Source organism: Aotus nancymaae, unplaced genomic scaffold (assembly GCF_030222135.1).
Source record: "Aotus nancymaae isolate 86718 unplaced genomic scaffold, 86718_ANA_hifiasm-v0.15.2.pri h1tg000016l, whole genome shotgun sequence".
In the NCBI taxonomy this organism is placed as follows: Eukaryota; Metazoa; Chordata; class Mammalia; order Primates; family Aotidae; genus Aotus; species Aotus nancymaae.
The window spans coordinates 3,874,597-3,890,688 of record NW_026988428.1 but is presented as its reverse complement, the minus strand read 5'-3'; the positions used below and the strand labels follow the sequence as shown (position 1 = coordinate 3,890,688).

Here is a 16,092-nt window from a genome sequence, read left to right as displayed (position 1 = left end):
TATAATGGGACCTCTAACGGTACCTGTAAACCCTGATTTCTTGAGTATATATCATCTTGCTTCCTCTTGAAGCTAACTCTAGTACTAATTCCTTCCTCCATCATTACTCCCCAGCCTCTGACAAATATCATAGCATTGGCAACTTTGTATCACTAGTATTTGTTACCTTGATATAATCCCAGCTTCTCCAAGATAGGGATGCTGTTCATCTTGGTCACTGCAATACTCAGCACAGTGTGTCAGGAGCCCGTTCACAAATGTGTGTTTATAGAACAATAATGACAAACAACAGGACACAGTGAAGGTAGAACTGATGTCTAGGGGAGGGGTAAGTGGTTGGTGATAAGTAGGGTCAAGGGATTGCTTTGTTAAAAAACAACTTTATATTTTAAAGCCCGGTAGTTTTACATATTTCTCTTTGACATCTTTTGGTATTTATCTTCTATCTCTCTGAATAATAACTTAGTTTGTGATTCTTTTTTTTTAATTTTAGGCTTTACCTAGTGACTTTCCATCATAGTAGATGAAGAATCAGTTCTCTCTGCACCCTCCTCCACCCCAACTACACACATACACACACCACTCGTATCCCTACCAACCCATTATAGCTGTATCATAATTTTGGTTAAATTAACATTGCATGTTCACATTTTAATGACTATGTAAATAGTATTCATACCAGGTTATGTGACATATTATGGTTGTTATTACCACTTTTCCTTTCTTGCACAACTTTTTATTTCCCTAGTGGTTTATTATTATTATTATTATTATTATTATTTTGTCATTTGGTTAATTGGTTGGTTTTCTAGTTTTCTGTGTCTAGTCATGAATTAATCTCCTAATCTACTCTTTCTGTAAGAGTTCTGTAACCTCTTCTCAATACAATTCGACATGTGAGGGGTGTGTGTGTGTGTGTGTGTGTGTGTGTGTGTGTGTGTGTTACCCTTCCTGATGATAGCACTACTGGAATCTTTCGACCTGCTACCTGCCCTGCCTGGTTGCTCTTTGGACCCAGTGCTCACCTGTCATCCTGGAATTTTTCTTCACCTTTCTGAGGCTGGATGTCCTGTCTTCCTCTGTTTGTGTTTACTCCTTTGTTTTGGTGTATCGATTCCTCAAGTAGCTTCTTTGCTTCTTTTCATTAGAGATGTGGTCTCACCATGTTGCCCAGGCTGGTCTCAAACTCTTGGGCTCCAGTAATTCTCTCCCCTCAGCCTTCGGAGCAGTGGGGAATACAGGTATGAGCCACCACTTCCGGCCTCAAGTAGCTCCTTGATAACATGCACGGGAGGAAAATTTGTTGAGACTTTACGTGTTTGAAAATGTTTTTATTCCTTCTTGACACTTGAATTATAAGATAGCCAGATAATTTTATAGTAGTAATCATTTTTGCTCAGAAATATGGGAGTATTGTTCTACCATCTTGTAAATTCTAGTGTTACTGTTAAGAATGGAAGTCATTCTTCTTTTTTTTTCCTCATTAAACTTTGTTTTAATGGGTCTCAAAATTCTGTGACAGCTTTTTAGTCAAGTTGTTTCCATTAAAAAGTACTGATTTTAAAAACTAATGACTTAAAACTGCCACACACGTGGGTTTGCCAGGAACCATATCAACAGTGGCAACATCATCAGACTTCAAGAGTTTAGGGCTATCTTCCAGCTTATTACTGTAACAGCGATCAATCTTTTCCTTCAGCTCGGCAAACTTGCAAGCAATGTGAACTGTGTGGCAATTCAGTAGACGGGCATGGTCAGCACCAGTATGGCCTAGAAGGTTTAGGATAATCACCTGAGCAGTGAAGCCAGCTGTTTCCATTGGTGGGTCATTTTTCCTGTCACTAGCAACTCTGCCACAACAAACATCTTTGACAGACACATTCTTCACACTGAAGCCCACATTGTCTCCAGGAAGAGCTTCAATCAAACCTTCATGGTACATTTCTTTTTTTCTTTTTTCTTTTTTTGAGATGGAGTCTCGCTCTGTCACCCAGGCTGGAGTGCAGTGGTATGATCTCGGCTCACTGCAACCTCCGCTTCCCGAGTTTAAGCAATCCTCCCACTTCAGCCTCCCAAGTAGCTGGGATTACAGGCATGCATCACCATGTCTCGATAATTTTTGTATTTTTAGTAGAAACGGGGTTTCACCATGTTGGCCACGCTGGTCTCAAACTTCTGGCCTCATGTGATCTGCCTGTCTCTGCCTCCCAAGTGCTGGGATTGCAGGCATGAGTCACCACGCTCGGCCCATGGTACATTTCAACAGACTTTACTTCAGTTATAATATTGACTGGAGCAAAGGTGACCCCCTCATATTGGGTTTGAGAATACCAGTCTCCACTTGGCCCAGAAGTACAGTACCACTACCATCAGTTTTGTAGACATCCTGGGGAGGCAGACACAGGGGCTTTTTAGTTACATGAGTTGGTGGTATGATGCAGTCCAGAGTTTCAAGCAGTGTGTTTCCACTGGAGCCATCTTTATGGGTGACTTTCCATCCCTTGAACCAAGGCATGTTAGTACATGGCTCCAGCATGATGTCACTATTCCAACCAGAAATGGCACAAATGCTACTGTGTCTAGGTTGTAGCCAATTTGCTTAATATAAGTGCCGTCATTCTTAGCAATTTCCTCTTCTGGCCATAGGGTGGCTCAGTGGAATTCATTTTGTTAACACCCACAATTGGTTGCTTCATACCCAGTGTATAAGCTAGAACACCATGCTCATGGGTCTGCCCATTCTTGGAGATGCCACCTTCAAATTCACCAACATCAGCAGCAACAATCAGAACAGCAGAGTCAGCCTGAGATGTGCCTGGATTCATGTTTATGATAAAATCTCTGTGTCCTGAGACATCAAATTTCCATGGGGAGATATCAATGGTCATACCACATTCAACCTCAGCTTTCATTTTATCCAAGACCCAGGCACGGGAATGAACACTTTTCCATCTCAGCAGCTTCCTTCTCAGATTTTTTGATGATTTTTTTTTTTGTTGCTGCCACCACATTTGTTGATCAGATGACCAGTGGTGGTGGATTTGGCAAATCTATGTGTCCAATGATGACGATGTCAATATGAGTCTTTTCCTTTCCCATTTTAGCCTTTAGGAGTGGTTTTCATGACACCTGTGTTCTGGTAGGAAACCCATTGTGAAAAAGCCATTCTGATTCTTGAAACTTGTTTAGTAACTTTTTTTTTTTTTTTAGAATATTTAAGGCCTTTCAAGCCAGGGTTCTTAAATTCAACAATTATGTATTTTGTTGTGTTTTCTTTTTCTCTTACAAGTGAAGACCCATCACTTTATTTCTTAATAATTAGGAACTCTGTTCTTGAGATCTTTTTAAAAATAAAGTTATTGGTGCATAATATACAAACAACAAATTGCATTATTTAAACCTGATATCTTAATAATATTGAATCTTTTAACTCATGAATATGATATAGCTCTTCATTATTTAGGTCTTTAACTTCTCTCAGCAATGTTTTGTAGTTTTCAATGTACAATTATTGAACATTTTAGTACATTTATGTGTAAATATTTCATACTTTTAGATATTATTGGAAATGAAATTGTAATTTTTACTTTTCTGGTTGTTTATTGCTAATATATAGAATTCCATTTTTGTATATTGACCTCGCATAGGCATTACTGAATTCACACAGCTCCAGTTTTTTTCTGGATTCCTCATGATTTTACAGTACACAGTCATTCTCTTTGCAAAAAAGAGAGTTTTACTTCTTCCCTTCTATTCTGTATATTTGTTGTTTTCTTCTTCTCCTCTCCCTTCTCCTTCTCCTTTCCCCCTTCCTATTTTCTCTTCTCTTTCTTTTCTTCTTCTTGTCTTATTGCACTGCCAATGGACTCCAGAAGAATGTTGAATAGCAGTACTAGTAAGACTGGGTATTCTTGTGCTAATCTTAGGAGAAGACATTCAGTCTTTCATCATTAACGAAGGTGCTCTCTGTAGGCTTTTTGTAGAGGACCTTGAACTACTTAAGGATGTTTCCTTCCTTTTGTTTTTTCAGTTTGTCAAGCATTTTAAATCATGGATAGATGTTAAAATTTTTTTAAATGCTTTTGTTTCATCTATTGATATAACTATATGGGCTTTCTCCCTTATTTTGTTAATTTGGTGAATTATGTTAATTGATTTTTGAGTGTTAAACCAATCTTGCATTTCTGAAGTAAATCTCACTTGATCATCATTCTTTTTATAAATTACTAGATTTACTTTGCGTGTATGTGTGTGTGTGTATGTGTGTGTGATTTTGTCTCCATACATAAGGGATATGAGTTATGGTTATTTCTTCTAATATCTTTTTCTGGTTTAGTTTCAGAGTAATACTGCCCCTAAAAAATGGGTTTAGCAAATATTCTCTCTTTTTCTGTTTTCCTAAAATGTTGTATTATTTCTTCATGTGTTTGATAGAATTCAACAGTAAAGCCATCTGATCCTGGGGTTCCTTTGTAAGATGGCTTTCTCAATTTTGAATTCAATTTCTATGGTACATATAGGTACTCATATTATCTATTTCTTCTTGTGTCAGTTTTAATATTTGTCTTTCAAGGTATTCATTTGTTTTAGTTGTGACGAAATTTATTGACATGGAGTTGTTTATTCTATTCCCTTATTTTTGTAAATGTCCTTTGGATATATATTGATGGTTTCTCTTTCAATTTTGTATTGGTAATTTGTGTTTTCTCTTTCTTATTGATAAGTCTAGCTGGAGATTTATCAATTTATTAATCATTTCAAAAATCAGATTTTGGTTTCATTGATTTTTCTCTGTTCATCTTTTTTCTATTTCATTGTTCAGTACTCTAATCTTTACTTTGTGTTTAATTTGTTCTCTTTCTAAGTTTCTTAAGAGAGAGCATAGATCAATGATTTTGGACCTTTTTTTTTTTCATAATGTAAACATTTAAACCTATTATTTTTCCCTAAGAACTGCTTTAGCTGTCTCCATGAATTTTTATTGTTGCATTTTACTTATCAATCAGTTCAAATATTTTCTATTAATATTAATATTTGTGATTTGATTTCTTCCTTCACCTATGGGTTGTTAGAATTAAGATTGTTTTATTTCATGTTTGGGTCTTTTCTAGATGTGTTGTTTTATATTTATATTTAAGACTGTTGTGATCAGAGAGGATGCTCTGTAAGATTTATTCTGTTAAAAATCTATTGACTAGTTTTATAGCCCAATATATACTCCATCTTTATGTGTATTTGAAAAGAATGTTTATCCTGAAGTAGTTGGCTATAGTGTTCTAAAAATGTCAGTTAAAATAGTTGAGAGTGTACAAATTTTCCACATCTTTTCTGATTTTTTTCTTGTCTGGATGTTCTATGAATTATTGAGGAAATTCTGTCAATGTCCCCAATAATGACTATGGGTATGTCTTTTTCCCCCTTTAGCTTTGATATTTATTCTTCTTATACTTCACAATTCTCCTATGTTCACATAAACATTTAAAATTGATACGGCTTTTGGTTTTACTTACCCTTTTATCATTATGAAATATTTCTCTTTCTCTCTAGAAATGTTGTCTTGATGGCTGCTTTTGGAAAGCTGTATATATTTATGCAATTCATATATTAGCAAGGCTTCCAACATTTGGCATCTATTGTTTGTTAGACTATTACACAGAACTGAGGAAACAGTATTTACATCGGCACAGAGGCAGGAACAAAAATGACAGGACTGTTCCAGGGCCAGTAAGATTTGATGAAGCTGTAGCATCAGTGGAGGACAGAGGAGTGGAGGTTTCCATTTGGCCCTTTACACTGTATTTTGGCTCTTGACTATACAGCATAATGGTGTGGGACAGTCTTTGCAGTCTTATGGTCCCAGGTTTAACTTCTGACTTTACCATTTATTAACCTTGTGACCTTGGGCAAGTTACTTAACCTCCATTTCCTCCTATGTAAAGTGGGGACAAATAATAGCATATCCTTCATGTGTTTTTAGAAAGATTAAATTATATATGTATTGCATACATACACATTATATCTATACACACAAATACAATGCTTAGTATTCAATAAATACTATAGACATTTTTATATTATATCGTGCATATATATTATATTACATGTATTATTATATATATTTTTTCATATAGTCTAGTCTCAGTTTTCCTGCTGGCTTCAATTTTCAGAGATTTAATTAATTGTCCTTTTTGTTTGAAGCTTTCTGTTTTCCATTTGCTCCCATTCTCCCTGCCCCCACTCCCTTACTCCACTTTCTTAGTTCCCAACTTTCTGGGCCTTCTCCCTGCCCAAACTGGATTTTATAACCTCAAGAACTGCAGACTGTACAATTAAGTTAGTTGCTGCTTGCTATCTTCCTCCTTTTGCCATTTCCCATGAACCTCAATAACTTGGTGACGATTTCAATTTCTGCTCTGAAAAAAATACACTTATTAGAACTTCCCAATTATCTGCAATATGAATGCAGATACCTGGGGCCTAGTTGAGAAACACACCCCATGTAGTTGTGATGAAAGAATAACACTGTTTGCAGAAGAAATGCCTTAGAATTATGATAAATATTCTCAGCAAAAATGGTCAGTAGAGGCATAAAAGGCCCTTTGGAAGGGGCGTTTGAAAACTCGGCTCAGCAACTTCCTTTTCCACCTTGAAGCATCCCCTTCAAAAGAATTCCCAACCAGAGGATGTTTGATGTTCTTGACCTCGCAGCATGATGAGAAAGAAAGATCATGGGTTTTGAAGTCGGTTAGTGCAGACGCTTACTGTTCGGGTTATTTCTCAGTCTGAGTGCATTTCCTGGCTGGTAAATTGCATGTAGGAATCCTTTCCTAAATCCACATCTACAATAGTTTCCCTTATTATGGGTCTTCGGGCAACTTATACCTTTCATTATCATAGTTTCATTTTCTATTTAAGTATCTAATAACGTCAGCCTCCTATAGTGAATTGTAAGCTCCACGAGGCCAAGCACTATGAGAATTCACTGTACTCCTGTGTCCCCAGGCTAAACCATCACTGTACACCCAAGAGTCTAGCATAGTGCCTGGCACACAGTAGACAGCAAGTGAATTACAAGAGCAGTTGCCAGTGGCCGGAGCTCCGGCGCTGGGGCGTAGAGAGAGCCGCCCTGGCCCGCTGTTCCCGCCCTGGCACTGGGATAACTTCCCCCGTAGAGTCCCAGCGTTGCCTCAGCCAGAGCCTCTATGCCCCTTTCCTCTCCAGCCAGGAGCCACAGCTGCAGGCAGCGCCTTGCTGCGTGACGTCACTCGGGGCGGGACTTCCGGCCGCCGAAGTTTAACCGTCCAAGCGGGAGCCGGAAGCCCATCGCGGAGCGGGCCGCGGACCCCTGTTGTGTTGCCGCCGAGAGGTGAGGTTCCGGAGGTCCTCGGATCTGCGGGGCGCCGCCCTCCGCGTCCGTGCACCCTCTGGATCCCAGGGCCCCCTGCGTCCTCCTCAGAGGGCGGAGCGTAGGTCCTTGGGCTTCGCGCGCCACGAGCAGTTGCCTGGCAGGGGCGAGGCGGCGCGTTGGGCGCGGAAGCGTCCCTGGAGCAGCGGGCCGAGGTCGCGCACCTCCCGAAAGGCGGCCCAGGTCAGCTGGGGTAAGGTTGGTGTTGGCCCTGGGGGATGTGCTGCCTCCGAAAAGTTTGCCTCGTCTCCACAAGTCCGTCTCTCTCTCTCTTTTTTTTAATTGTCAACCTTAAGTACTTCTCTTTTGCCAGGTACTCGGATGCATTTTACAGGGTAACCCCAATTGAGCGGTTGTGCTGCAAATAAAGTGCATTTTTGGTGATTGAAAGTTGGAGAACTTGCATTTCAGCTGAGTGGTGTAGTTGAATTGGTTCCTGTAGCCACTGTCCCTAAACCCAAGCCGACGTTACCGCCTGTGTCCTGACTGCTCACTTTCCATGGGACCCTCTTTGAGGGACTGATGTAAAGTCTCTCCCTTAAATGTGCTCAGTTCTCAGAAGACCGAGGTAGTTGGGCAGATGGTCCTCTTCCCCGCTCCACTTTAAGAGTGAAAAACATTAAATCACTCGGCGAGTTTTGTCTCCTGCATTGGAGCAGATCTTTCGAATCCAGGTTTTCTGAGCCCTGGCCTGAGTGATCTACCCACTACACCCCGCAGCTCAACAGGCCTGGTGTAGGATGCAGGTAGACACAGCTTGCAGTTGTGTTTACAAGGCTTAGAGATCGCTTTTCCAGCAATTCATTCATTGTTCCTTGACATGTGAACCAAGAGGGCACGTGTTACACAGGTTTAAGGCACCAAATCCAAACACTATGTTAACATTTCAACAGGTGACTTTAATGTTAGTAGCACTGTATCGGATGAATGGAACATAAGGAAGCACATGAGTGAATCACATTAACTTTTTGTCTCGAGAGTGAAGTTTCTATAATGATGCCTTTAACTTGTCCTCTGAAATGGTTTAAACTAGACATAAGTGTGATGTTCTGTTAATGACTCTGGGACTTATCTGTGACATCACTAATGCTGTGCAGTAGTCTTGCACTTTCCATACTAGGGCGATGTGGGAGGTATAATTCTGTGCCCTCTCCCTTTCCCTTTCTCCCATGGATTTTTGAGCATCTTTTTCCTCACCTATTGTTCATTATTACCTGTCACTCTTTAAAGTGCCTGCCTAGAGCAGTTTCCTTGCCTTCTGTTTTCTAAACTTCCTTGGTTTGTGAAATCACCTTGTTAGAATTACGTGTTACAACTGTATACTCTGAATAAATGAGTGAAGACATTGTAGTTCAAGTATTGGCATAGGGACTTAGTGGCATCTCATTTGACCATATTGCTGATTTTACAGTTATTTGGGAAAACTGGTGTGACTAGATTCTGACCTGGAGAAATGTTAGTTTATCATCATACATTTCTTAAAAAATTAGGAAGTTACTTTTTGACAATTATTTGTTGAAAAGCTGTGGTGTGCCAGGAGTGTTTCAAGACTCTGGTATGGGGAGATAGACATTATTATGAAAACAAATAAAAATTTAAGATAGTGGCCGGGCACGGTGGCTCACGCCTGTGGTCCCAGCACTTTGTGAGGCTGATCACCTGAGGTCGGAAGTTCGAGACGAGCCTGACCAACATGGAGAAACCCATCTCTGCTAAAAATACAAAATTAGCCGGATGTGGTGGCACATGCCTGTAATCCCAGTTACTCGGGAGGCAGAGGCAGGAGAATCTCTTGAACCTGGGAGGCGGAGGTTGTGGTGAGCCGAGATTGCGCCATTGCACTCTGAATTTCAGATATAGTAGGAAGTGCTATGAAAAAAATGAAATCAGGTAGTGGGATATAGGGTAACCTGGTAAGCTCCTTACCAAGTAAGGGGCTGCTTTAGCTGAGATGGTCAGGAAAGGCCTTTCATAGGAGGAAACATTTGAGCCAAGACCTGAATGATGAGAAGGCGATGACAATGGGAATTTGGGGAAAACATTTTAGGCAAAGGGAGCAGCAAAATGAAGAGACACTGAGGTGAGAATAACCTTGCCTTTGTATGAGGCAGACAGAAGACCAGTGAAAAGAGGAGAGTTACATGGGGCCCAGGACATGTAAGGCAGGCTAAGGAGGCTGGATTTCATTATAATTACCGTGAGTAGCCATTGGAAGGGTCAGCTAAGATAATGTGACCTGGCTTATGTTTTAGAAAGATCACTTCAACTACTTTGGTGAGTGCACTGTTTGGAACAAAAATGGCGGAGTTTGAGCCACTTGTTTTAGATTAGATTTTGATCTTTTTTGAATATGTATATTAAATATTTTTAAAATATATTGTTTTAAACTATTTGTAGGCGCAGTCATGCAGGAAAACCTCAGATTTGCTTCATCAGGAGATGATATTAAAATATGGGATGCTTCATCTATGACATTGGTGGATAAATTCAACCCACACACGTCACCACATGGAATCAGCTCAGTATGTTGGAGCAGCAATAGTATCCTTTAAAAAACAACCAAACAAACAAAAACCAAAATCACAAACCACTTATTAGGTTAAACAACCACTGTCAATGAAACTTTTTCTCATACTGTGCCTCATACTGAGATATATATTTTGCATTTCTATGAAGGATAGAAGACGTAAAATAGTAGTTTACAAAACAGTGTATCATATGAATGCACTCTGATTTTATCTGTTGGGTTCATTTAAAAATTTAGTTACAAATCACTTCATTCGAAAACACTGCTATTAAAAAAATATGTACTATGACTACACCATAGAGTTAGTTATCAAAAGTTTCTTATTGAACCAAATGGAATAAGGTGGGTAATTGTGGAAATAATTCTAAAAGGTTTTGGAATGCGTTTTTGCATCTACATTTGGGTATTTGTGAATCTGAACTGAAAATTAAAGACAGAACTTGAAGGCAGAAGCAAGTTGGGGAGGAGACAAAAAATTGTCCAATATCTCCATCTTACTGATGTACTCTCCATATTTCTTTTTCTCTCTCTGTGTGTGTGTGTGTGTGTGTGTGTGTGTGTGTGAGAGAGAGAGAGAGAGAGATGAAAATTGCATTATTTCCTAAACAGACATAGTAAAATTATCTAGATTGAATTTTTCTAAGCTTTTTATGTTTCTGATTGATGCCTTCCCTGTCTTGGTGAGCTTCTAAATGTGGATAAAATAAAATGAGAGAGTGAAGACTGTAAACTAGGGTTTTTGAACCCTGCACTTTTAGGGGCAGAAAATTTGTTTTGGGCCTCTCCTGTACGTTGTACCATGTTGAGAAGGTTTGTTGGCCTTCTCCCATCAGGTACCAATAGCCTCTAGTTGTGACAACCAAAAAGGTTTCCAGAATTTCCTGAATCACTCCCAGTTGAGAAACACTGCTGTAACCATAGTACTCTTATCACCTTTTATATGAAAATGTTTTATATAATTGGTGTGTTAGAATTTTTCTTTTGTGAAACTTCTATGCTATTTCTTAACGAATTAAATTTTAACATTTGTCTGATTTTTATCAACACCAAAGTATTAAATTCTACTTTCTGATGAAAGGAAAAAAAGCTTTAAAATATGACTGATTCAGGAAGAAAAATATTAAAAGTTTTATATGAACCTAACTATTCTTGCATGTATATAACAAAAAGGACACATTTTCTTACTGAATTAAATTTACCTCCTTATCACTCCTTGATTTTTTATTAAAGCAGTAAAATAAATTACTTTGGTACTCTGTTAATCAAACTGATGGTAAAATGAGTGCATTTTTGAAGGACTCTCCAGATGTGTAGTAGGGAAAATGTTTTAAAGAGAGTGACAAGTATATGAAGTTGCTGTTCTTTATTTTTAGATTTTCATTATGTTTAGAGCTTAATTTTCCCTCTTACTGTATAAGAGAAAAGTAGCAATTCGTAGTAAGAGTATAGTTTGATTAACTTTTGTTTCAAGGAGTTTTTCTAGGAGTTGGTTTTTACTGATGTGTTACTTAATAGTCTAGCAACAAAACTGATGTGACTATGAAATAGTGTTGTATGACTTTTGGAAATGGTCTTATAGTTTTCTTGTATGAGCAGATGTGTGCTGAAAGCTTTCATACAGTCTTATTCTTAATAAGGCTTTGATCACTTCCAGGGAGGTTAATTACTGAAAAACAAAAAGTTCCCAGCCTTAGCAACTTGGGGTCCACATAGCATAGATTTCAAGAATGGGGTTAATGTGAAGTGCCAGATAGATTACATGTTTGTTTTTTTGTCCTTTAGCTTATGTTCCTCACTTTCTCATGATTTCTAAAACTACAAGAGAAATAAAAAAGTAACTAGATTACCCACCCACATTATATTTCAGTCCTTTTCTATATTCTAAGGAGAAGAGTAGTGGTAAACAGAGGAGGAAGCCAAGGAAAGGGAAATGATTTTTCTCACTATTGTAATATCTAGGTAGAAATGATTTTGTTTGCATCATATATCATAATAAAATTACAACTTATGCTCTGTCTACAAAATACTTGAAAGTTATCCAAAACATTCAAAAGTTAATGCAGTTAGGGATTCTGAGTGTCTAATTAACCTTTCTCCATTGCTTTTACTGACAGATTTTAATTGCTAAAAAGCACAGATTTAAACTTCTGATATTTTAATTTGTTATGGCTCTCAAAATTAGGGTCTTATTCTTGGTTATATTGTTGTATTTAATTGTTTTAGTTTTAAAATACTTATTGTTTGTGCTTACTGATTGTTGCACTTATAATTCGTGTAAAATAAGGTAAATAAAATTTTAAATTAAGATTAAATTAAATTTTATTTAAAATTAAAACTCGTTCATAACAATTCCTATTTAACCATACATGTTTATAAAATATTTGTAAGTTACAATATTCATTCTTAATTTAAGAAGTATTCATTCTTAATTTAAGTAGTATTCATTCTTAATTTAAGATTAATTCTTTAATATTGAAACATTCTATCACAAAAATTCAAGTTCTGGGAAAAAAATCAGGCTTTTTTTTTTTAATAGAAAAATAGGAGACTAGTATGGATGTTTGCTTCCTAGTTTAGATTTGTACCAAGCACTGGGTTAATATCTTGAACAAATTCTGTAGATGAAAAGGTTGATTGGTATTTGCTGGTGCTGCTTTTATCATGCTCCCATTCTTGAAGGATAAAATTAGCCCTCTGGCCTACTCTTTGAAAACAGAGTAGTATTTCACATGGGTTAAATAGCTTTTGAGTGATAGTAGAGCCAGAAAGAAGGATAGCTCTTCCCTGCAGTAGTAACAAAGAATTAGTCTTAGTAATTATTAATAGTAACATGAGCCATTTTTGAAAGCTAATGTATAAGTTATACTCATTGCTTGTCTTCCTAGTGTGTTTGCTTTTATAATTGCAATTCTTAGTCTAGTGCTATAGATGTTCATGGATCGTTTGATGCTCCATAACTCTTCATTTAGATAATTTTTTAGTAACAGCATCTTCCAGTGGTGACAAAATAGTTGTTTCAAGTTGTAAATGTCAACCTTTTCCACTTTTAGAGCTTGCTGAAGGGGTAAGTGATTTTTTTTTAAAACTTTTAAAAATCTCAGTTTTATTTGCCTGGAAATTGCTTATTTATTATGGTGCTTGTGACTAAATATAAAGGTGTTTAAAAGCATCATTTTTAACTTAAGCTCAAAATAATATGGTAACCCTTAAAAACAAGATATGTATACTTACCGAAGCATTTTTCAGGTAAAATAGTATTGAATATTAGGGGAACAATTGAAGACTTGAATTTGGTTAACTACGCATTTCATTTCTCCATTTTCCTTCAGTGGGAGAGGATCCCTGTTGCTGCTGTTTTAGGATGATGTCCCACATAGGTTACTAGGTTGACCTGAGCATATGAACTCTAATGACACAGCACTACTTTACTGATCTTGAGCTTAGGACCATCAGGAAAAGACCCATAGCTGATGGTAGCCCTCTGCTTCAGATTCTGTCCACCTGTACTGAGGGGCCTGCCTGAGCTCCCCCATGCTCTCCTTACACAGGTTGCCTTTGTCAAAATGAGTTTAGGTCCCAGGGCATTTAAATGGAGCTCTCACTGCATGTTGTTGCCTTATCCTTTTGTTTTATAAATTAATCTCTCTGATTGAGGATAATGCTGGCTTCTTCATTTCCAGTCACATACTGCTTGAAAGCTGTTTCTTTTTTAAATAGGATAGGATTTAAATAAAAAGGTATGAATAGTTGATAGTTTTTTTTTTCATTTCAAAGTTTTTATAGCAGATTCTAAATTGTTATGAATTGTCATAATTTTAGACACTGGGATAGGTAAGGTAGCCCAATCAGATAGAAATCAGCAGGACAATTGAATAAAAGCGTAACTAATTTAAAGAGGACTCATGATTTTTATCAATCCTCTCCTAAAGGTATCCGGTGGGATTGACCTGAACTTCAGTTCTAACCCACAGATGTTGGAGACAGAGACAGAGAGAACATCTGCTAACAGTAGAAATGGAGTTTGAGGCACTCTGTTTAACCTGTCTTAATTAAAATCAAGGCATAGAATGTCCCTGGTCGATAAAAGGAAAACTGAAGTCTTCAAGAGCAGGCAAAGCATCTTAGCCATCTTTGGATCTTTATATCCTAAGAAGTTCAAAAAACATTTGTTAATGTCAACATCAAAACAATTTTGACTGCTACCTCTACTACTATATATATGTGCTACTATTATGCATTATGCCTTAGAATTAGTGAACCAGTATTTGGGAGCTTTTTTTTTTGTTTAAGTATAAAAATAACAAATGGTATTCACAAGTGTGACAATTCTGAGAGTTTTGTGAATATTCCAAATTAGTTGCTATGATTCTTAGCCCTCTTCCCCATAGTTAACAAATCATATCATAATGCTGATGGATAAAAGATTAGTTGAATTCAAATTTTGAATCTATTTTAATTTAGTTATAAAAAATTTACAAACTGATTTTTTAGGTTTTACTAGTAATTTTTAAAGTAACCTATTAATGTGCTAATAACCACTTTGTAAGTTCTAAGTCCTCTTACTTGTGTACTATTTGAGGCATTGGACCTTTTCTACTTGAGAAAATGAATTATGATTCTACTCATTTTAAAATTTTAGAGTAGAACTTTTTCATATTTATTTTCTTTGATTTTGTATTTCATCTCTTTATAGTAGAATTGTACCTTTTGCCTTGCATCTTGAGCGGTTACAGGATTCCTGTAATGACTATACAATTTCCATTAATTAAGTTCATTAGCTGCATTAATAATACTTTATCATAAAAAAGACCTATCAACAGGGTTAGCCAGCTCTAAACATAGGTTTTGTTTTGAGCCCTTAAGCGTAGTTATAGTTGGGGATGATTAGAGTCCTAATATATCAATCTTCAATGGACACATTTTCTATTTTCTTTAAAGGCTGTTTTGATAGTACTTAGCAAACTGTCCTAATTTGCAGTGACAACCAGATTCTAAATCTTACTAGTCTCCTTCAACCAAAGTCAATTCCTAGAATGGTATCTGCAGGAGAATTACAGCAACTATACTGAAACATTGATGTTGTGTGCATCATGCTATTTTTATATGTTAGTTGATACTCTTGGTCAAAATTTCAGAGCTAGAAGAAACCTTGGGGACTGTAATCGGGGTGGGGGAAGGGACTATCTGCACCCTTTAAAGAATCTCTTTTGAGCAGAGGATATTTCTGAGAAGCATGGACTCTGAAGGTAAGAACAGTAGATCTAGTCTTCACCTTTCATTTCTCAAATGCAGAAACATAGGCTCAGAAAGGTGAGATGATTTGCCTAAACCTACATAACTTGCCTTTTAACTTTTAATGAAGTCATAAAATGTCCCCTTTGGATTTGAAGAATCCAAGGATGCACTGTGGAAGTTAAAACTAATGTAACTTCATAGTGCATCTGAAGGTTACATCGGAAAAAAAATGCAACATTGTGTTCTGTGTAGCATATTATTGATGGCACCACCAGATTGGTGACACTCAAAGATACTCATTGAGAAGAACTTGATAACCTCTGTATTTTAGCCATTTATTCTATAAATATCAAGCATGGATATGGGCTTTGTGCTAGTGAAACTGACATTCTGGCAGGGGACAGGCAGTAAACTAGTAAACAAAAAATACCCAGATATTGATAAGTTATCATGCAGAAAACTAAAATGAGATACTGCGATAGCAAGTTAGATTAGGTAGCCAGTGGAGGTCCCCTGAAGTGGTGACACTTAAGTTGGTATTTATTGGCCAGAAAGTCTTCCAACCAAGGTTCAGAGAATTTAGCTTTCTATTCTAGCCAAGGAGAATAGCTGTGTAGAAGCCTTGGGGCAAACATAGGGTTGTAAGTTTAAGGAATGGAAGGTCAGTATGGCTGGAGAATTAATTAGTAGATGAGGAAGAAAATGGTAAAAGATGAGATAATGGCCAGATAAATAGGACTTCAAAAGCCAGGTAAATGGTTTTATTCTTGGTGTGATTGGAAGCATTGAAGATTTTTAAACAGGAAGGAGACATGATCTGATTTACATTTTTAAAGTCCACCCTACTTATGAAGGATGGAATATAGGAAAGCAGGAGTGGAAACAGGGAAACCAGTTAAGAAGCTGCTGTCATGGTTTGGCAAGG

General features: G+C 37.3%; 1 protein-coding gene and 1 pseudogene across 1 annotated transcript in view; one reads left to right on the top strand and one right to left on the bottom strand.

The window, feature by feature from the left end:
* Positions 1-1,567: 1,567 nt before the first annotated feature.
* On the bottom strand, positions 1,568-3,099 carry LOC105728872 (elongation factor 1-alpha 1-like; annotated as a pseudogene).
* A 4,196-nt stretch (positions 3,100-7,295) lies between these two features.
* The window catches only part of NEDD1 (NEDD1 gamma-tubulin ring complex targeting factor), a 46,236-nt gene continuing 37,439 nt past the window's right edge, over positions 7,296-16,092 (top strand). Inside the window, exons 1-3 of the mRNA XM_012469298.2 lie at positions 7,296-7,366; positions 9,803-9,946; positions 12,902-12,996. Of these exons, the coding sequence (XP_012324721.2) occupies positions 9,811-9,946; positions 12,902-12,996 (231 nt within the window). The 5' untranslated portion in view covers positions 7,296-7,366; positions 9,803-9,810. The remainder of the gene's footprint in view (positions 7,367-9,802; positions 9,947-12,901; positions 12,997-16,092) is intronic.